This window comes from Alexandromys fortis, unplaced genomic scaffold (genome assembly GCF_014885135.2).
Source record: "Alexandromys fortis isolate MF-2015 unplaced genomic scaffold, M_Fortis_MF-2015_v1.1 scaffold_22, whole genome shotgun sequence".
NCBI lineage: Eukaryota > Metazoa > Chordata > Mammalia > Rodentia > Cricetidae > Alexandromys > Alexandromys fortis.
This window is the reverse complement of record NW_026067900.1, coordinates 15,907,600-15,927,527: the sequence shown is the minus strand read 5'-3', so window position 1 is coordinate 15,927,527 and position 19,928 is coordinate 15,907,600. Positions and strand designations below refer to the sequence as shown.

General features: G+C 43.2%; 1 protein-coding gene across 1 annotated transcript in view; it reads left to right on the top strand.

The window, feature by feature from the left end:
* Hmgn3 (high mobility group nucleosomal binding domain 3) overlaps positions 1–14,743 on the top strand; it is a 41,891-nt gene extending 27,148 nt beyond the window's left edge. The window contains exons 2-6 of the mRNA XM_050127281.1: positions 3,641–3,691; positions 9,161–9,190; positions 12,404–12,454; positions 13,616–13,729; positions 14,267–14,743. Of these exons, the coding sequence (XP_049983238.1) occupies positions 3,641–3,691; positions 9,161–9,190; positions 12,404–12,454; positions 13,616–13,729; positions 14,267–14,305 (285 nt within the window). The 3' untranslated portion in view covers positions 14,306–14,743. The remainder of the gene's footprint in view (positions 1–3,640; positions 3,692–9,160; positions 9,191–12,403; positions 12,455–13,615; positions 13,730–14,266) is intronic.
* The last annotated feature ends 5,185 nt before the right edge of the window (positions 14,744–19,928 follow it).

Here is a 19,928-nt window from a genome sequence, read left to right as displayed (position 1 = left end):
TTTTTATTGAGCTCTACATTTTTCTCTACTCCCCTCCCTGACTTTCCCCTCCCCTTCAACCCTCCCCCCAAGGTCCCCATACTACCAATTTACTCAGGAGATCTTGTCTTTTTCTACTTCCTATGTAGATTAGATCTATGTATGTCTGCCTTAGGGTTCTCATTGTTGTCTAGTTTCTCTGGGATTGTGATTTGTGGGCTGGTTTTCTTTGCATTATGTTTAAAAACCACTTATGAGTGAGAGTACATGTGATAATTGTCTTTCTGTGTCTGGGTTACCTCACTCAAAATGAGGTTTTCTAGCTCCGTCTATTTGCCTGCAAAATTCAAGATGTCATTATTTTTTTCTGCTGTGTAACATTCTGTTGTGTAAATGTACCACATTTTCCTTATTCATTCTTCAGTCAAGGGGCATTTAGGTTTTTTCCAGGTTCTGACTATGACAAACAATGCTGCTATGAACATAGTTGAGCACATGTCCTTTGTGGCATGATTGAGCATCCTTTGGATACATACCCAAAAGTGGTATTACTGGGTCTTGAGGAAGGTTGTTTCATAATTTTCTGAGAAATCGCCACACTAACATCCAAAGGAGCTGTGCTAGTTTGCATTCCCACCAGCAATGCAGGAGTGTTCCCTTTTCCCCACACCCTCTTCAGCATAAGTTGTCATCAGTGTTTTTGATCTTGGCCATTCTTACAGGTGTAGGATGGAATCTCAGAGTTGTTTTGATTTGCATTTCTCTGATGACTAAGGATGTTGAATATTTCCTCAGGTGTCTTTTAGCCATTTTAGATTCTGTTTAGGTCTCAACTTTATTTTTTAAATTGTATTATTTGTTCTTTTTGGCGACCAATTTCTTGAGTTCTTTGTGTATTTTGGAGATCAGCCCTCTGTCTGATGTGGGGTTAATGAAGATCTTTTCCCATTCTGTAGGCTGTCATTTTGTCTTGTTGACCATAACCTTTGCTTTACAGAAGCTTTTCAGTTTCAGGAGGTCCATTTATTAATTGTTTCTCTCAGTGTCTGTGCTACTGGGGTTATATTTAGGAGGTGGTCTCCTGTGCCAAATGTTCAAGTGTATTTCCCACTTTCTCTTTTATAAGGTTCAGCGTGACTGGCTTTATGTTGAGGTCTTTGATCCATTTGGACTTGAGTTTTGTGCATGGTGAGTTTTTTTCACTATAGGTTCAGGCTTGAATGACAAGTGTTCCTCACACACTCAGCCATCGCACTAACCCTATTTGTGTATTTTCTAAGGGTGAGCCAATCCTCTTGGCCACCACTCATGCCATAGTTCTTACCTTCTAGTTTTATGTAGTCTTAAAATATATTCATTTGTTCAATTTTCTAATGAGCCTTTTTTTGTAAGATTTATATTGTTTTTATTAATGTCTCCCTGTGTGTATGTCTCTCTGAAATTCTGTAAAGATGAGCCCAGGTGCCCACGGAGGTCAGAAAAGGGCTTTGGATCCTCTGGGACTGGAATTAAAGGCAGTTGTGAGCCACTGATGTGGGTGCCCACGTTCAAACTGTCACAGGCGTGTGCGGTGCTGCCTCAAGAAATGGATCAAAATTTGTGAGCACCAGGGCACCTGACTGTCATGCTCAGGGTAGGACTGTAATAAAGACACTGGAACTGATGATGGAAAAATAACAAATAAGTTTATCAAAACATATCAAAGCACGGTCTAGATATCAAAGTGAAGCAAATGCAGGCCGAGATATGCTTCTGTGGTGACTGGGGCATTGTTGAGCACCCTGTCTCTCTTTTTCTATTATTATTATTTTCTTTGATAATTTCATATATAACTACTGTATTTACATAATTTCTATCCCTTTCTTCCCCCTCCAACTTCTGTGTCCTCCCCATTCACTCTCATATTTATGGTATATATATATGACACATATATAACCTATGTATATATAATGTATGTATATACACACATATATACATATATATATCCTGCTAAGTTCAGTTCGTGTTGCTCGTATGTATTTGATAACCTCCCAAGGAGTTCAGCCCTGGGGAAGTCTGAATCTCCGATTCTTGGCAGTCATTAATTGCCTGTAGCTTTTCATCTAGGGGTGTACAGGGCGTTGTGTGAGCTCTTCCATCCATGTTGACTGGTGTTGTCATTGTGCTGGCTTTTTATGATGGCTTCTGTCTGCTGCAAAACCCACTGCTTTGATGGGGGTTGAGACCAACACTTAACTGGTTAAAAGAGTAAGTATTTAGAATACGGTTATTAGTGATACTGATGCATGAAAGTGGCAGTAGGTTCTCCCACACAGTCCATAATCTTGCTAACCTAGGAAGATGGCATGGTTTCCCTCCTGCTGAGTAAGGCTTAAGTCTGCTTAGGCAGCTTTTGGTTGCTGCCAAGATATGTACGTATGCCACTATTGCACCTTTGCGAATAACTTGCCGTGCTGGCCATTGCCATGTTGTCATAGCTAGGTAGGACCATAATTATTTGTCCCCCTTGGCAGGTTAACACCATCAGGGAGTTTCCAGGTCTGTTCCAGAAGGATTCCTTCCAATCCTGTGTCTGAACTATGTTGTATCTTCAGCAATAAGATCTTGCCTTCGAGTTCTGGAATGTAACCAAGGTCATTGGCAATAGCCTATATTGTTTTGGTAGTCTCTCGGACTCTCCTAATAACTCAAAGGGAGGTTTTGCATGCCTGGAACTGGGACTTTTGTTTTGTCTGTGGCTCTTTATGGAAGTATTATTGCCTCAAGTGATGTCACGTTAGTGGTGTGTGTGTATTTGTATACATATGCTTTTATAATATACGCGGTTTTTAAGTACACATTAAATATGTTTCCCTATAGCTTTTAAAAACATCCTTAGTGTGATTTAACTTCCTCCCTCTCTTTATACTGTTATCTGTCAACTCCCCGGTTAATTTCCACCCCTCATTTCCCCCTCCAACCCCTCATGGCACTTTCATCCTCTGTCCTACTTTGTAAAGCAGCAAAGTAACTTGAACATGGAGGTAAACAAGATGGTGGATTTCAGGTACCCCCCTCAACTCTCAAGGACAGATGAAAATTGCTTCAGGTGCATTCATTCACATTGCAAAGAAGGCTGCATAGCAATTCTTTCCCCTTCCCCATAGGGTACAGGGTAGAGAGAGATGGCTCAATGGTTACAAGCACTTCCTATTCTTCCAGAGGACCAGAGTTTGTGTTGGGGAGTGGGGTGGCTAGGTAGGTAGATACAGTGTTTGTTGTGAAAATACGAAGACTTGAAATTGGATAACCAGCACCTCCATGAAAGCCAGGGACTGCTGCACATATCTGTATTCCCAGCTCTGCGGGCAGAGATAGGCAATTCCAGAGCTTTGCTGGGTGGCCACCCTGGCCAAACTGAGTTCAGTGAGGGACCCTGTTTCAAAAAATAATGCGGACGGCCAGTAGAGGAAGACATCTACTGTCGACCTCTGACTTCTATATGTGCACACAGAGCTGAGTACAAACACACACACACACACACACACACACACTTAAAATACATATTTAATAAATGACTTTTTCCCTGGTCCTAGGCGTCATCATATTACCATATACGTTTTAATCATTGTTTGCATGATTACAAATTTAAATACAGTTCACTAAAATGTTTTCTTTCTAGTCTCCAGAGAATGCCGAGGGCAAAGATGGACCCAAACTAACTAAACAGGAGGTAAGCATACCTTTGCATACTGACATAGCCTTGCTATTAAAATGTTTCATGTTCTCTGCATGTGAAAGAAGCCATTGCAAACAAATCCACTGAGGTTAAAAGCCAAAGATTACATGTAGTTCCGCTTGGCCTGGGCGTATTTCATTGAGTACGTTGATGAGGTATTTTCCGATGTTGTTTGTGTTTCTACCTGTTGGTCCTGCTGTCTGTCAAAGTGGGTACCGAGAATTCCTTCTGGGCAGAGAGTAAGATAATAGGTAAATCCATCAAGGAAATCAGAGCCGGCTTTTTATAACAAGAAAATGAAAGGTTGTTGATTTCATAAATTTTCTGCTCCAACGAGTGAATTATGAATTCCTTTTTTTGATTCTGAGTATTTACCTAAGAGGATTCATCTCTAAAGACAAGACTATGGAAAGATTCATAATACATCAAAATATTAAAGCTTTTGTTTTAATTAGGAAAATTCTTTAGTTATTCAGATAACAAATTAGTCCATGACTCAAAGATGCTTTGTATTAAAAAACAGAAACCTGGAAAGGCGTTAAGAACTTGGAAGACATGCTTATGTCCGACCCTTGATGAGGATACTGAAAAGGATGTCTTAAGAAGTCAGAAGCAAGCAGTATCTATGATGACAGCTATTCCCTTGTGCATAGAGCTTTCCAGAGAGTGGAAAACTTCAGCTCTTACACTCGAACTTATAACCCTAGTGGGGTCACAAGAGAGCAAAAACAATATCCAGTTACAGGTTCTTTGATGGGGTGATTCATATTATGGTTAATAATTCAGAGGAATTCGTTGTAATATCCAAACCCCCACATAAGCTTTGTACATGGAAATTCATTCTGCCAAGGACGAAATCTTTACCAGAAGCTGTAAAGATGTAATGTAAACCAAAGCCTCCTGCCTGCCCTGATCAGCCCTGTACCAACAGTGAGCCTCTGGAGATAATCATCAAGTCAGAAAGCACAACCAAGCCACCACACACATGCTAGCGTTAAACAAAAACATGAGGAACATCTAGAAAATGGGTAAACATAATTTCAAAACAGTTGGTGAAGTGTAACCTCAATGTTTTTGGGTCTAGGTACCCCATGCACACAAAGCATTTGGGTTTCTCTCTGAGGGTTGACATTTAACTTGATCAGTCAGAAAGCCTTAAAACCATTGCTCAGAAGAGATGCTGGACTACAGAAAGCCTTCCCAGTCAGTCCCTCTACGCCAGAAGCAAATCCTGCTGCCTGGGATACATGTAAAAGATAAGCATGAGTTTTATGTATATAACTTAGGTATGTTAGCCCAAGAATTTTCATGCTTTATGCTTTTCTGGTTAGTTATTTTCCAGTATATATTATATATTTTTATATCATTCCTAACAAAAGTATTTTGTAGACAATGCTTTAAAAAAAAAAACTTATCACGTGTCTTCAAGACATCGACACAGTCGTTTGAAAGTAAAAGGTCATCGGTTAGCTTGAGTGTTGACTAGTGCTAAAAAACTGCCAGAAGTGCCCTGATGGATCTCCTCCACCACCCCCCAAAGTGAATTGAAATTCAGTTCAAACTGAACTTTCCAGTTATGTCCCTTCGTATGTCACCCAGGATGAACAGCTGCCGGCTACAAAGGGGCTCTTCTTTTGTAGATTTCCCACTATGGCTGTGATATTTGGAAGGCATTGTACAGAGCCCTGAGCTTCAGGAGACTGGACAATAAATGACCTAAACAGTGTGTCGTGGCTATTACTCTCTGCCGTTTGCAAAACCTTTTCATTTCCATTCTTGTATCTGAGCTGTTCGATAACCTAAGAAGCATCCCCCTACCCCCCTTCGCTCCCTCCTTGCCGTGGTGGAGATGGGACCCAGCACCTTGTATATACCTGCTCAGCTTTACCACCATGCTACACCCCTGCCTCACAGCGTTCCTTATCAAAAATGTATGATCACCTATAAATTCTCCCAGCACTGTGCCAGGCCCTGTGGGTCCCACAGTGATATACAAGCATGACTTTGCTTTCCTAAAGCCTCTGTCTTAGTATGGAAAAGAGAGTAAAGTAATAGGACATTTGCTATTTAAAACAAACAATTAGAAAGTCAGGAGAAGAAATAGCGACTGGCAGGGGAGTATTGGTTCTGATAGCAATGATCCCTATTTTATCTCAAGGAGAAAAGTTCTTAGAGAAATAATAGAGTTTTCTCCAAATGCCACAACTTGTAATTAGCAGAGTCAGGGAAAACACCTGGTCCCCAATCCTTGTTGGCCCCCCACCTTTTGTACAGGACTTCAGTTGAGTGACCCAGTTCCTACGTCTTCATCTTCTCCACTGCCCAGCCAAGGCTCTCGTTCTTTCTCTGTCTCCCAGTTTTGAAAAGAAGGCTGTTGCTACTGAACTTCTCGTTTGTTTGTTTTTGAGTCTCAAAAGCAACTTGACTTTCAAGTTTTGCTTTAAAAGAACATGCTGAGGCTCAGAAGCAGAGGGGCGTCTTATAAAAAATAGGTTTGAAGCAATAATCAGCAAAGTCCAGTGATTCTTCTTGGGCCTCTCTCTCTCTCTCTCTCTCTCTCTCTCTCTCTCTCTCTCTCTCTCTCTCTCTCTCTCTCTCTCTCCTTTGTGAGAGTAGGTGTGTATGCTGCATGTGCAGCTAGAATGTTGTCATAGACCCCATGTCGTTCAGATGGGGGCGATCAGTCAGTCAGTAATGCTTACTGGATAACTCTAACGTCTCCAGTAGCTATAAACCGTGGTAATCTGGCATCCTAAACCTCTTTATTCCCTGTCTGAGAGCCGACCACTTTTCCTATGATTTCTCAATCAACAAATTAAGAAAAATTCCTTAACAGCTCCCCTACCCAGTTCTACCAAGTAAGGCTGAGCTTTAAATGAATATTTCAAATGCTTGAAATGTCTCACAGAGGAATAAATAGCAGTCTAGTCTGTTTCGTATCCAATAAATTTAGTCCCATCATTTATAGATGTTAAGGCTGTGGAAGCCGATGGAACTTTCCAGGAAGGCAGCCACACTTGCATTCGTAAGTGGTACTGCTGACTGAATGAAAGGTTAGTCTCAGCCTTCACTGCAGTGAAAGAAAAAAAAGAATCCCTTATGGTGATTGCTGGAAAGGAAGTTAGAAAAGGCTTTTCTTTTATGGCACAGACAAGCTGGTAAATTTTAGGTAGGAAGTCATAAAATAATTTTATGGTAAAGCATCTACATTTTAGAGTCTGGCTGGGTAAGATAGCCTATAGAGACGGATGTAGCATCAATTTCCCAAGCCTTTCTTTTGGAACACTTATTCTGAACCTAAATTAAGACTGTGGATCAGTCAGCTGGAGGCCCGCCCTGTAGAACAACCTCTGAAGAGACCATCCCCCCGGAAGGCCTATTCTGGGTGTGCAGATGTTGGTGCGGAGAGGCAGGGTTGAGCAACTGGGACCTCCTTCAACGTGATTTTTACCTCTCTTTAATAAGATTCTGCCAACAGCAGCTGGTTGGGAAATGGACAGTTCTGTATCATGGCTAACGTGTTTGGCTCCTTTCCATAAGTAGATTATATATGGTTTTTTGGCATTTGCCTCAACACTTACTCAGGGTCCCTGCTAGGCATCGACAATACTGAAATAGAAAAAGATGGCGCTTTGGGGTAGGAGATACAGATGGGAGATGAATGAAGTCACCGGTGAAGTGAAGCCAACAGGATGCTTGTAGGTTGACAGCCAAGCAGGAAGGGATTTGGGTAAGGGTCCATTTGCTTCCCTTCAGCAAGGAAGCCGCCACTCTTCTCCATGGAGAAGGTTGTTTTGCTGCTGGACTTGTTGGATGGTGGGAATGTGTTTTGAGGCTACACAGAAACTTCGGAGCTGATCTCCCCAGTAACGGGGAGGGAGAGGGCAAGGGGGGTGCCTTTCTGTCCTTCCACATTCAGAAACCGTGGTGAAGCATACACATGTTTTGCACAGCCGTGGGGGGGAATGTTGTCATGTCTTCAGCAATCCTCAATCCGGTTGACCATTCTGAGAAAGGCATGGTGGGATTTGATCCTGACTCCTAGGGACTTGTGGGTGTGATTTCACAAGGCTCCCGAGAGAACCCTAACAGGCATCTTGGTGCTTCCAGTGGGGAATGCTTCCTGCATCTGACCACAGTTGTGCCTCAGGCTGGGTGCTCCTGCCGACCTGGGTAGTGACTGTGTCCCAGTCAGCAGCTTAACCGGCTTCCTATTCTGTGTAGACCCGGTTAGCCGGACTTAAGTCCAACTCCGATGGTTCCTTAAGACCCCAAGGTTAAAACTATTCATGGAGGCCCTGGCCCTTCATTTCTGTCTGCGGATGAAAGAAAGATGAGTTGGGCTCCGCTTCACCTTTCAGCAAGGAGGTTTTCTGATGTGGTGATGTCAAGAACTATGTCTTCCAGTCTGACCTGACCCACTGACCTAGACTGACTTCAGCAAGGATTCAAGAATTTCTGCAATCCTTCTCAATCATGACACAAGTTCCCACTGACCGTTTTTGCTGACCCACTTAAGAAAAACGATTTGGAAGCATTTAAACTATCAGTGTGAGTCAGAGTCTTGTAAAGCAGTGTGAGTCAGGGAGAAGCTTGAGTTCATCTGCTCAGCCAATGTTCTGGATGTGGCAGGCAGTGTCTGCTCTTCTCCTGGAGATGGAACCTAAGTGAAATGAGCAGGACGTACAGAGTAAAGCCTGCAGAGAATACCAAGTTTGGTTTTAGGAAACTAAATCCCTTTATCCAGGAGAAATAGGTTCTCCTGGATTAGTAAAGAGGGTCCATTTTTTTGTGTGTTGCATGCTTGTGTTATTTTGTGTTTTCTTTAGGGTATGATTGGCTTTTAACTGGGGTGATCCTCAAAAGATTTCCTAAAAAACTGAATTCAATCAGTATCTAGCTAATCAATTTCCTAAACTTTTGGGATTAAGAGATTAGTGAGACCTGTTTTGGGTAGATAATTGTGTTGATCTTGTTCTGGGTTTGAAAAAAAAAATCTTTCTTGCCTGTGTAAGATTTGCAGTCATTGTTTTTTTCAGTGTTGCAAAGATAGGCAAGTCCTGTGTTGGTTTCTGTGTAATTACTAAGTCTCTCTTACTAGCTTAAAGATTTTGATTCTGTTGTAACGAGACCATTTCTTAAGGTAACTCCGTGTTCTGATGTCAGTTTATCACAAAGGGAGCGATTGTGGGTTAGAGCGGAGTCAGGATTCCTCTCTTCCCCCCTTCCCCAGTGCTCTTAGCTGGGAGGAACCGCTTGATGGAAGCCGAGCCTGTATCTTGCAGCAGCACTTTCTCTGGAGCACCCAGGGGTCTTGGTGTGTTCCACTGCGCTAATCTGAGAGGATGATGGGTAGCAAACATTTCACCATTTCCACAAAGTAAAATATATCAAGAAAGAATTTTAAGAACCAGCCTGGATGTTTATAATTGCCAAAACAATTTTTTTCCCATTCTTTTGTAGCCCACAAGACGGTCAGCCAGATTATCAGCGGTAAGTACCCCTGAGCCCCTCGATATAGCTTCTTAGGAATGTGTACTCCCTTTGTCCCGAGCAAAAGGATGATTTGCTGGCATTTTCCTTGAGTTTATTTTCCTTTGGGGTCTCGGTTTCTAGCAAATCAGGCCTATGTTGCCAAGCAGTTTACTTGATTATCTGTGTCAGTGAAAAACAATGGCCAAGTCCGCTATCGAGTATATAAAGCCCATGCTCATTGAAACTGCTAAATCCCTGAGCAAGAGCATTAGGCAAGTCCTGGTCCCCAAATTCTCCACCTGTTAATATTGAAATGGATCCAGAATGTAGATTCTCTGCCCACAACCCATACTTTTGAGCATTTTATTCCTGGATCAGAATGTTCCTAAATTAATTCATAGGCGTTAGCCGCATTCCAGCCCTGGGACATCTTTGAAAGAGTGGCACTTTCCTTTGTCTCTTTGAGTCTCCTTCAGCCATGTCCAGGAAGAGGATGACTAGAGCTAGGATGTATGGTGGGACTGAGCCTATCCTGACCAGATGTGTGAGCCTGTGCTCCAGCTCCTGGCCATTCCAGATGTGGGAGCCTGTGCTCCAGCCTGGATGTGTGAGCCTGTGCTCCCACTCCTGGCCAGACCAGATGTGAGAGCCTGTGCTCCAGCTTCCGGCCAGTCCAGATGTGTGAGCCTGTGCTCCAGCTCCCAGTCAGACCAGATGTATGAGCCTGTGCTCCAGACCAGATGTGTGAGCCTCTGTTCCAGCCAGGAGGTGCTTCTCTCTGGTTCTTGTGCTCTACCTTGGTAGTCTGCTCGTCTGTTCTTCCTCATTCTACCACCTAACAAACCCACCTGACTCTGGTAGAGGATTTTGTCCCACCCCCACTCTGAATGTCACAGACGCTGCTGGGATGTATGTGGAAGTGGATGTTGACTAGGAGTCCATAGACAGTAGCGTCAGTCACCAGAAAGACTCAAGAGCGCCTGCAGAGCTCAAGCCAGTTAAGAGAATAGCCCTTGGCAGTCAAAAGAAAACGGCAATTTAGAAACCTTTTCGTGAGCACTAGAAGCCAGCACTGTAAGAGCCCTTTGCGAGGCACGAGGGTTCCTGGAGCAAGCTTTCCAGTCAGCCATGCCCATCAGTGAACGCCAGCTCAGTGTGAGTCGCTGACTCAAAATATAAGATGGGGAGTTGTCAGGAGCCATTTCCCCCAAAAAGTATTGCAGGGACCATTGTCCTGGGGAAGTTTGCAGAGAGCCCCACATGCCAACTGTATTGAAAACTGTTTGTTGGCGGAGCCCATTCCACACCCAACTATCCTGAGAGCTATCTGTTAGCAGAACCTGCCCCACATTCCAACTATCTAGAGAACTGTTTGTGGTTGGAATCACAAAAGGAACGATTCCGCTTGCATAGAGAACACTAGGTGTGTCGACTTGTGACCAAGTGTCGACTCATGACCAAGTGTCAACTCGTGACCATTGCTGCCCTGGCAAGATCCCATGCCCCTGCCTTCTGCCCCCATCCCAAGCCAAATTCCTCATCCAAGGGCTATATAAGCTGCTGCCATTACGCTAATAAACGGAGGCTTTGACAAGAGAATTTTGCTTGGCCTCGTTCCTCTCTCCAGCCCATGTCTTTTCAGATAGCACCTCTTCGGGACCCTGGAATAACTGACCTGCCAGGCAGGTTACAACCCTGGACTAACTGACCTGCTGGGCGGTTACAGGGAGTGGTTGAGGAACACACATGACATGGACTGTGTGCCTCGTCAGGACATGACACCCCCCACTCCCCCAACACACACACACACACAAGCACACGTGCATACACGCACACAAAATCTTAGTTTCTTAGGACTATGAAAACACTTCTGAGCCAAGGTGAACGTCTGTCTCAAAAAAATGATAAAAGTAGAAACAGTTTGCTAAAAATCAATCAAGAAGACGTCTACACTAGTTTATCAAAACTCACAATAACAAGTTTTAAAGTTACGAGACTTCTGAGCCATGAAATCTGTGTGTGGGGTAAGCAGAATGGAGGTTTAGAGGAGCAAGAACACTGGAAAAGACTGTCTTGCTTTTTAAGCGCCACCCTTTTTTAAATTTGATTGTTTTTAAGGGTCATCTTTTTCTTCTCCTTTGTTGAGAAGATAGGGTTATTACATTTATTTACTTGTGTGTTGGGGAGTCAGAGAATAACTTACAGGAATATCAGTTCTCTCTTTCCATCCCGTGTGTGCCCCAGGGTTAGAACCCGGGTTATCGGGTTTGGCAGCTCCTTTACCCTCCTTTTTGTAGCTGAGACCGCCCTCCAACTGAGAGCCATCTCCTGCCTCGGTGTCCAGAGTGGGTCAGTATGTCTAGCCTCCCCCTCCTCCCCTTTTTAAAAAATTTTTTTTTTGTTCTAACAGCTTGTCTTTTGGAACTGAAATGCCTTCAATTAAATTTTACACATAAAGACTATATTCAGTATGAACTCTAGATCTTTTACAGACCCTAGAGGGAAACATCTTTCTTCACGGGGGACACCCTGGACAGTGCTATTTTTAAAACATTCTTTTAGTGCTCAGAGAAATGTACACATTTATTAGAGAAATATTTGACCTGAAATCCCTACAGGAAAAAAAAATCTTAACTTTTAATAGACAGACAGGGCACCATAGTTATATACTTAATACAAAGCTCCAGAGACAAAGGGACCCAGTGTCTTGGTGTTAAGCACTGTACTTTAAGCTGACATTGGAGAGGATGAAACAGGAAGAGGCTTGGCTACAGAACCTGAAATCTGTGTCAGGGGAGGGAGCTGGATCTGGCTTTGAAGGACTTCACAGGCCTCAGCTTTGGTGACCAATGGACAGTGAACTTTGCTTGTGATATGCTGTGATTTCTGGTCTGCTGGGAAGGCGGCTGAGAGTGAATTCATCAAGCCATTTAGCCAGGGTCTCTCCTCTCACTGTGGTGTTGTGTAAAAAGGAAGTACAGGGATATCAGAAAGAGAAACCTAACCCTGCCCCAGAGAGCTCTATTGGACCAATGCCTAATGAGTTAGCTTCTTCTTCTTATCTGCCCATCACTTGCTAACCCAGGATGAACATAGCGCCTGCTACTGAAAGGGCCAGTTCGAGATGCCCAGAGCTGCAGTCAGAACCAGTGTCTTTTTGGTCCGTTTGTCTTCTTTTTGATGCTAATGGTGTCAGTTTCAGTTTTTGTATGATTTAAATTATTTCCACAGAAACCTGTTCCACCAAAACCCGAGCCTAAACCAAGAAAAACAGCTGCTAAGGTAAGAGGCATTCCCCTCTTCCCTCCCGTGGCTTTCTAAACAATGAATAATTTATTCATTATAATCCCATGCCGAAAAATCATCTGAGGAGAGAGAGAGCCTGTTTAATGACTCCAGCTAAAATGTGCAGACCAGAGAGTTGTCCCCACCATACGGGCTTTCTTTAAAGATGCGAAGCGCCAGTTTTGTGCATTAGCAGGGATGTGTTTTCCTTTTGGTCAGTGAGGTGCAGGGAGCACATAGCAAGTGGCCCTAGACAGCCTTGTGTGGGGAAGGGCCTGCCAGTGGGCTCAGCACGTGTTCTCAGTCACACGGTGGTCCAGTGGGGTTAGACCTGGCCCTGGACCCCACTGCTGCCACCAGCACCAGAGGTCAGAGAGGGGCTCACAGCCTCATATGACTCACTACTAGTAGACGGCCATTCCCAGACTAGCAATAACAATGTGATCATTTACTCTAGCAAGTAGTGAGCTCTAGCCTGACACTGTGTGAGACCTGTTCTGGGTGCTTTACTCAGTCACCCCCAGCTCGGTCTGCGCTACTGAAATAGATCGGAGTGTCCTGTTTGGCAGCTGAGAAAACTCGAAGTCCACAGATGCCAGTGAACTTGGCCACAGTGACTCTCCTGTATCGCACCTACCAAAGCACCCACACTCTCTGAAACTGTGTGTGGTAGTGAATACAGATTTTCAAAGCGGAGCTCAGCTCCGTGACTCAGTCATAAAATTAGCAGCATTTCTTCATCCGGGCCTTTATTTTCAGTGCTTTTCTGGTTGTGTAAGCTGTGTGGCTCCACATGACTTGTCGCATCGGGGCACAACAGGAAAAGCCACAGCCCCTGGTGGGTGGGTTTTCCCCCCAGGCTTTTCCCCTTTCACCAGGTCCTGTGGCTGCCCTCTCCACAGCAAAACCACTCACGGTAGAAATGGCCCAGGAGTCACCATTGTCCCACAGACTAGAAGAGCTGGTGGGCTCAGCAAGCAACCTATTACAGTTTTATGGAGGTACAGTGTAGTTCAGGTGACACAGCAAATTCGGGCCCCCACTTTCCCCTAAGGCCACCACGGGCAGCTGTCATTGCATCTGGCTGGGTTCCAGCAGGGGCTTCTTAACATCACTCAGCACCTAACGCGTTCTGTCTCCCTGTGCTTCGATCATTAGAAAGAACCTGGAACCAAGATTAGCAGAGGTGCTAAAGGGAAGAAGGAAGAAAAGCAGGAAGCTGGAAAGGAAGGTACTGCACCATCTGCAAACGGTGACACTAAGGCTGAAGAGGTACTTTCCACGACCACCTCCCGCTCACCGGCTCGGTGTCGTAAAAGAAACTGCTCGATCCTTCAGCTCTGGATAGCACATTCATGACGTCTCTCTTTATTGCCTGTAATGTTATTGCAGATCCACATCTCTCGCTCAACTGTTAATGTCTCAGCCTGCAGAAGTCCCCCACCCAGCACACTGTCAGTAAAGGGGCAGATTGAAACAGTCAGAGTTAAGGGTACAGTAGACACTCTGCATGTTTGCAGTGACTAGAATCAGGTAGTAGCTTGCTGTTTCTTATTGTGCCCACTGGAGCCCACAGGTAAGGCTGCTGTGGTTGTTTAAATGGCAGAAAGAATCAACGCTGCGAGTCTTGCCGTGATGCCTTCGGGCCTTGTGTGTTTTCCACCCAGGGTCGAAGCGTGTTTCGAAGTAGACCTGGAAGGAAAACGAGGCCACATGCTCAAAAGTGTGTTTCTTGGTGGGTGGACTTACCTTCAGTTATACTTATTTTAGTGGTAACTATATATTGTTTTCTTTCTTTTTTATTCGCAGGCACGGAGAACTGAATCTCTAGATAACGAGGGAGAATGAATTGTGGAAAACTGGGGTTGACTTCATGTACCTCTTGGGACAACTTTTAAAAGCTATTTTTACCGAGTATTTTGTAAATGCTAATTTTTTAGGACTCTATTAGTTGGCATAAAATATATAAAGATGGACGTTTTATCCTCTTATGGTGGTGTTTTTTGGAAATTTCCATCATCCTCAAGTAAAACAAATACCAATTTAATATCGGAAGCTGCGTGTAAATGGATTCGGCATTCCATACCCTTGCTTTAAACATTTAGTCCTGTGCATACTGCGGTGTTTTTACTGTGCATATTTGAATTTTTCATGCAATTTTTCTAGAGCAATAATCAGTGGTGCTTTTGTGCCTAGGTTTTATGTGATTTTAATGAAATATGGATAGTTGTGGCCACCTGCTGACTATTTGTGGTTTCAAATAAAAAGGTTTTCTTGTCTGCAAAATGCCTACCTGTTTGTGCCTTTACTAAACTTAAGCAGTGATTCGTTTGATTAATGAAGATGACATAAAGAATGTCTACAGTTGCTACCACGGTGTTATCACAAGGAAGTCAGACGGCACTGTTTCATAATTTTGGGGGCCTTTAGCATTATTATTTTAATTAAACATGTATGACTGCTAGAGTAGAAGAATCACATATACCTCACTTTGTAACAGGCATGGCCAATAATGATTGTCGTGTATAATAAAGCTTAATATAATATTGACGTTCATAAAGTTCTTAAAAACAAGTAGAGTTCCACTAAACTGTAACTAGAAATAAATAAATAAAAACAAGCTGGATAGGGTGGCATGTGGGAGGGAGAAACGAGAGAGAGAGAGAGAGAGAGAGAGAGAGAGAGAGAGAGAGAGAGAGAGAGGGGAGAGAGAGAGAGAGAGAGAAGCAGGAGGAGGCGGAAAGGGGAGGGGAGGACAGTCTCATAAGAGAAAAACAAAATAAATCTGAGCTCATCTTTTAATGACTCCCACTTTCAGAATAGCACCACATCAGATTTGTATAGGAGTTCTTTCCCATGTGTGAGACCATCTCTTGGTCCCATACGGCCACGCTGCAGCCTGTGTCAGCCCAAGAGGAACACTGGCCAGCGTGTTATTAGAGCTCCTTTGTAGGTGAGGAAATGGGAGTGCCTGACATAAAGGAACAGGAGAATCCAGGCTTGACTTACTGATTCTCAAATAATGCCTTTCTGTCCGTGGAAGGGCATAGCAATGTCAGGGACAAAGGAGCTATTCTAAATGTAACTTATTGTTTATGGTCCCCAAATGTGAGCCCCACCCCCGGAAAGCTGAATGCTCAGGATTCTGCTTAGCTGGAAACATCTTGTAAGATGGAAAATAGTGGCTACATAGCTCAGGGACTTGTGGAAAGATACTCTTGGTCCTCAAGACCTTACACGTCCACAAAACAGAGACCCCTCCTGCCACGTGCATTTTGGGCTAAGCACTTAAACTTGTATCATTGTCCAAAATCCATCATTAGTTAATTACAAGTATCAACCCCATCGTGTTAACAATGATCTCATGACTAGTATTCCTTGACTTCTTTCTGTGAAATGCGCCTGAATGCATGAGTTTGGGTTGTGCTGAAAGCGGCTTTCCCCTTAGAGAGAAGCGCCTGCTACCCCGTGGGTACTTTACAACATATGTGTTCAGCATTCTGGTAATGCTCAACTGAAGCCCTTTGCTGGCTGGTGTCCAGTTCAGGACTGGACTAGCATGCCCATAAATTGACTTTTGAAGAATTATAGGGTGGTAGAGATGATTTTAAAAATACTAGGCATTACAGTAATACACGGAGAAGTGATTGTGTGTGACTCTTTCCTCACGTCTGTGTCTCAGAGGCAATCACTGTGCATTTGTAATGCACACGTGTTGTGTTTAAAAGAGGGAACCTTACTAGGCTTCAATTTATTCAGCTAGTAAAGTATAATTGAAGATAGATCTCTCTGGCTCCATTTCTAAGGTTGGGCAATAACACCCTAGACACAGAACGTCTAAATCAAAGAAAAAATATATTTGACATCTTTTGGCTGTTGCCCAAAAATGACACTAATTTCCACTCCTGCCAGTGGTATATGAATGGCACCACTCTCGGCTTTGCCAACCTCTCACTTTGTCCAATCTAGTAAGTGAAAATTATCCTCTGGTGTTTCAATTTTAACTCTTTGATGTTTAGTAGCCATTTAAATCACTTCTGGAAATCCTGTTTTTGTCTTTCTGTTGAGAGGTCGCTCTATTCTAAGTCATCCCTCATAATAACCATCCATGGTATGTGTCTAAGTGTGGGTACGCTCATCCCTCACCTCATCCACAACTTCTGGGAGTGCTGTGGAGCTAATGGCTACCAGAGTAACCTCAGAGCCACGGGTGAGTTTCCTAGCACCTGACGACTCGTATCCACTGTGGTACAGTAAGGACACACTGCCCGAGGCCACAGGCCGAGTGTAGGAGTGTCCACTGCTACCCTTTAGGCTAGTTGTTACACTTAAGAAAAGAGTTCTCCTCCCGGATGCCTGTGGGTTGATTTGCTTGAAATGGCATCCATTCTGTGAATCTTGGAAGACTGAATCAAACTGTGCCCGGTGTAGGTGAGTTACATTATGTAAACAATCATAAGCACACACTTAGAAATCTCCCTTGAGGCTGCCCAGTGGGACTCTAATGGAGTTAGAGTGAGCTTTAGAGGCACACGGCCCTGAAATTCCCTATTACTTGCTCTGTGATGAGGCAACGCATGTATCAGGGTCTAACAATAGATAAACACTCTTTAGTGCACATTAACATAGATAATACGTTTGTAAAATGATTTATTTATTTTTTCTCAAGTGTTGCAAGACTTTGCTGTCCTGTCTGCAGATTTAAATGTTCTTTAGTTTGTTAGCCGAACAGCAATAGGGAAGCCAGCTCAGCTAAGCTACTCACATGGTAATGTCTTTGAATGTTTTTCTTTTAAGCATGAATTCCAAATTTTTATTATGTTCTGTTAGTTTATTTAGAACATAGACGTTTAAATCTCTTAATAATTATAGTGATTAAGATAATAGATAGAATGTATTCAATGTCCTGTAATAAACACGACATATAAATTATTAATTTGGGAGATAATTTATGTCCTGTAATACCATGATCTACCCTCTAGTAAGAAATAAGCCCAGTTTTCCAGCATGAAATGGAGGGTCTGGCTCACTTTAAGCTGCATAATGCGTCTCGTGGGAGAAGGGGAAGTTTAAAAATGATCTTTTTACGTCACATTTCCTGACCTTTAAATGGGCAAGATCTCTTGAATATGAAACTAAGAGCACAAGAAATCAAATCAAAGAAATGGATGACATCTAAATTTAAAACTCTCAGGACAATGGATACAACCCACAGGATGGGAGAGAAACATTTCAAGTTATCAATCTCATATGGGTTTTGGAATACAGTAATGTATTCCAAGATACATTAAAAAAAGCCACTTTAGAAAGTGGGGAGGTGATCTGAATAGACATTTTTTAGCACATACTCATGGTCATAGGCTGTGAAGGGATGGTCAGTATCCTAGTCAGGGTTCCAATTGCTGTGATGAAACGTCATGCCCATTGCAACTTGGGGAAGAAAGGACTGTTCATCACTGAAGGAAGTCAGGACAGGAATTCAAACAGTGCAGGGACCTGGAGCCAGAAGCTGAAACACAGGCCATGGGGGAGTGCTGCTTACTGGCTTGCTCCTCATCGCTTGTTCAGTATCCTCTTATTTAGAGCCTATGACCACCCAGCCCAGGACTGACCCCACCCACAATGAGATGAGCCCGCCCACATCAATCACTAATTAAGAACATGCCCTACAGGTTTGCCTACAGCCTACTCTTTCGGAGGCATTTTCTCAATTGAGGTTCCCTCCTCTCAGATGACTCTAGCTTGGGTCAAGTTGACATAAAACTAGCCAGGACAGTCAGCACTGCTCCCCACCTTTCTGAACCTCAATGCCATCAGGGAAGGAAAGAAACAAGTTCAGCAGAGAGTATGGAGAAATGTGAGCATTCGCAGATGTGTGAAATGGGAAAATGGTGTAGGGTTTTGGGGGGAGAAAGTTTGGTTTGTCCTCAGAAAGTTCAACAAGGAGCTCTCACCCATCAGTGCCACTCCTAGGTCTAAACGGAAAAAGACTGAACACATGTTCAGACAAAAGCTTGTGTCTGAGTTTTCATAGAAGTATATTTCCTACTAGCTCCCAAGTGGAACATTCCACATGTCTGTCAATTTATGAAAAGGTAAAAATTAAGACTATGAAATATAATGGGATCCAGCTATAGAGAGGGACATACTATCACACAATGAACCCTGGAAACATGATGCCATGTTAAAGAAGACGCACATGATCTGGATGGTGGTGGCACACACCTTTAATCTTAGCTCTTGGGAGGCAGAGGCAGGTGAATCTGTGAGTTCGAAGCCAGCCTGGTCTACAAGAGCTAGTTCCAGGATAGGTTACAAAGCTACAGAAAAACCCTGTCTCAGAAAACGAAAAAAAAAAAAAAAAAAGAAGAAAAGAAAAGAAAGAAAAAGACAGAAAGGCTACACGTTGTTCCCATTTATGTGACATACTGAGAGTAGATGCATCTATAGGAACACAGATTAGACTAGCTGCCAGAAGCTGGGGGAGAACGGGATGGGTAGTGGCTGCTAATGGGTACAAGGATCTATGGGGAATGATGAAATTCAAAACTCACGTTAGCACAACCTTTCAGTTTATCAATAGCCACCAGCTTACAGTTTACAGAGAAATACAGTTTACAAGGCTATTGAAAGCTCATGATTTTGGAATCGGAAGATATGGGTTTAAAACATTTTAGATGAATTTGTTTATTTTTTTATGTGTGTGACTGAGTCTTGCCTGCATGTAGGTATGTGTACCATATGCATGCCTTGTGTCTACTGACATCAGAAGAGGATGTCAGATCCCCTAGAATTGGAGTTACAGATTGTTGTGAGCTGTATATGGATGCTGGGAACAGAACTTGGGTCTTTTGCAAGAGCAAATGCTCTTAGCCTCTGAACCATTTCTCCAGCATCTAAGATCTGCATTTTCAATCCCAAAGCGACCCCTCAGGAATTGTATGAACTCAGACAGGTGATTTCACATCTACTTATCAATTTACTCATTTCTACAACAGAGATGATATCAGCTTGACAAAGCTATTACGATTGAATGAAAGACCATGAAATCAGCTAGTATAAGTGCCTAAAATGCAATCGATCATAAATATCAGTTGAACTACACAGCCTTTGGAGGTAGGCTCAGGTAGAAAGAAGACTCAGGCTTCACCTGAAAGACAGTATGCTGCAATAGTCAGGCCATGAACTCTGCAGCCATGCTGCTACTAATTCAATCTTTTGTATTACTCACTGCCTACATGTCAATGAGCAATTCAATCAGTCCTTCTCTACCTTAGTGTTTCTATCGATAAATCGGCATAAAAGTATTTTTTCTCGATAGGGCATTAAAATCAGTGACTAGGCCATATCGATCCTGTTAATTGAAATGAGAAGTAAGTGAGCCATCATTTCCTAGATGATGGGAAGGCAGAGTTGTTCCATTCTCCCCGTATCTCTTGAGCTTAAAATGTTACAGAGTAAATGCATGCTG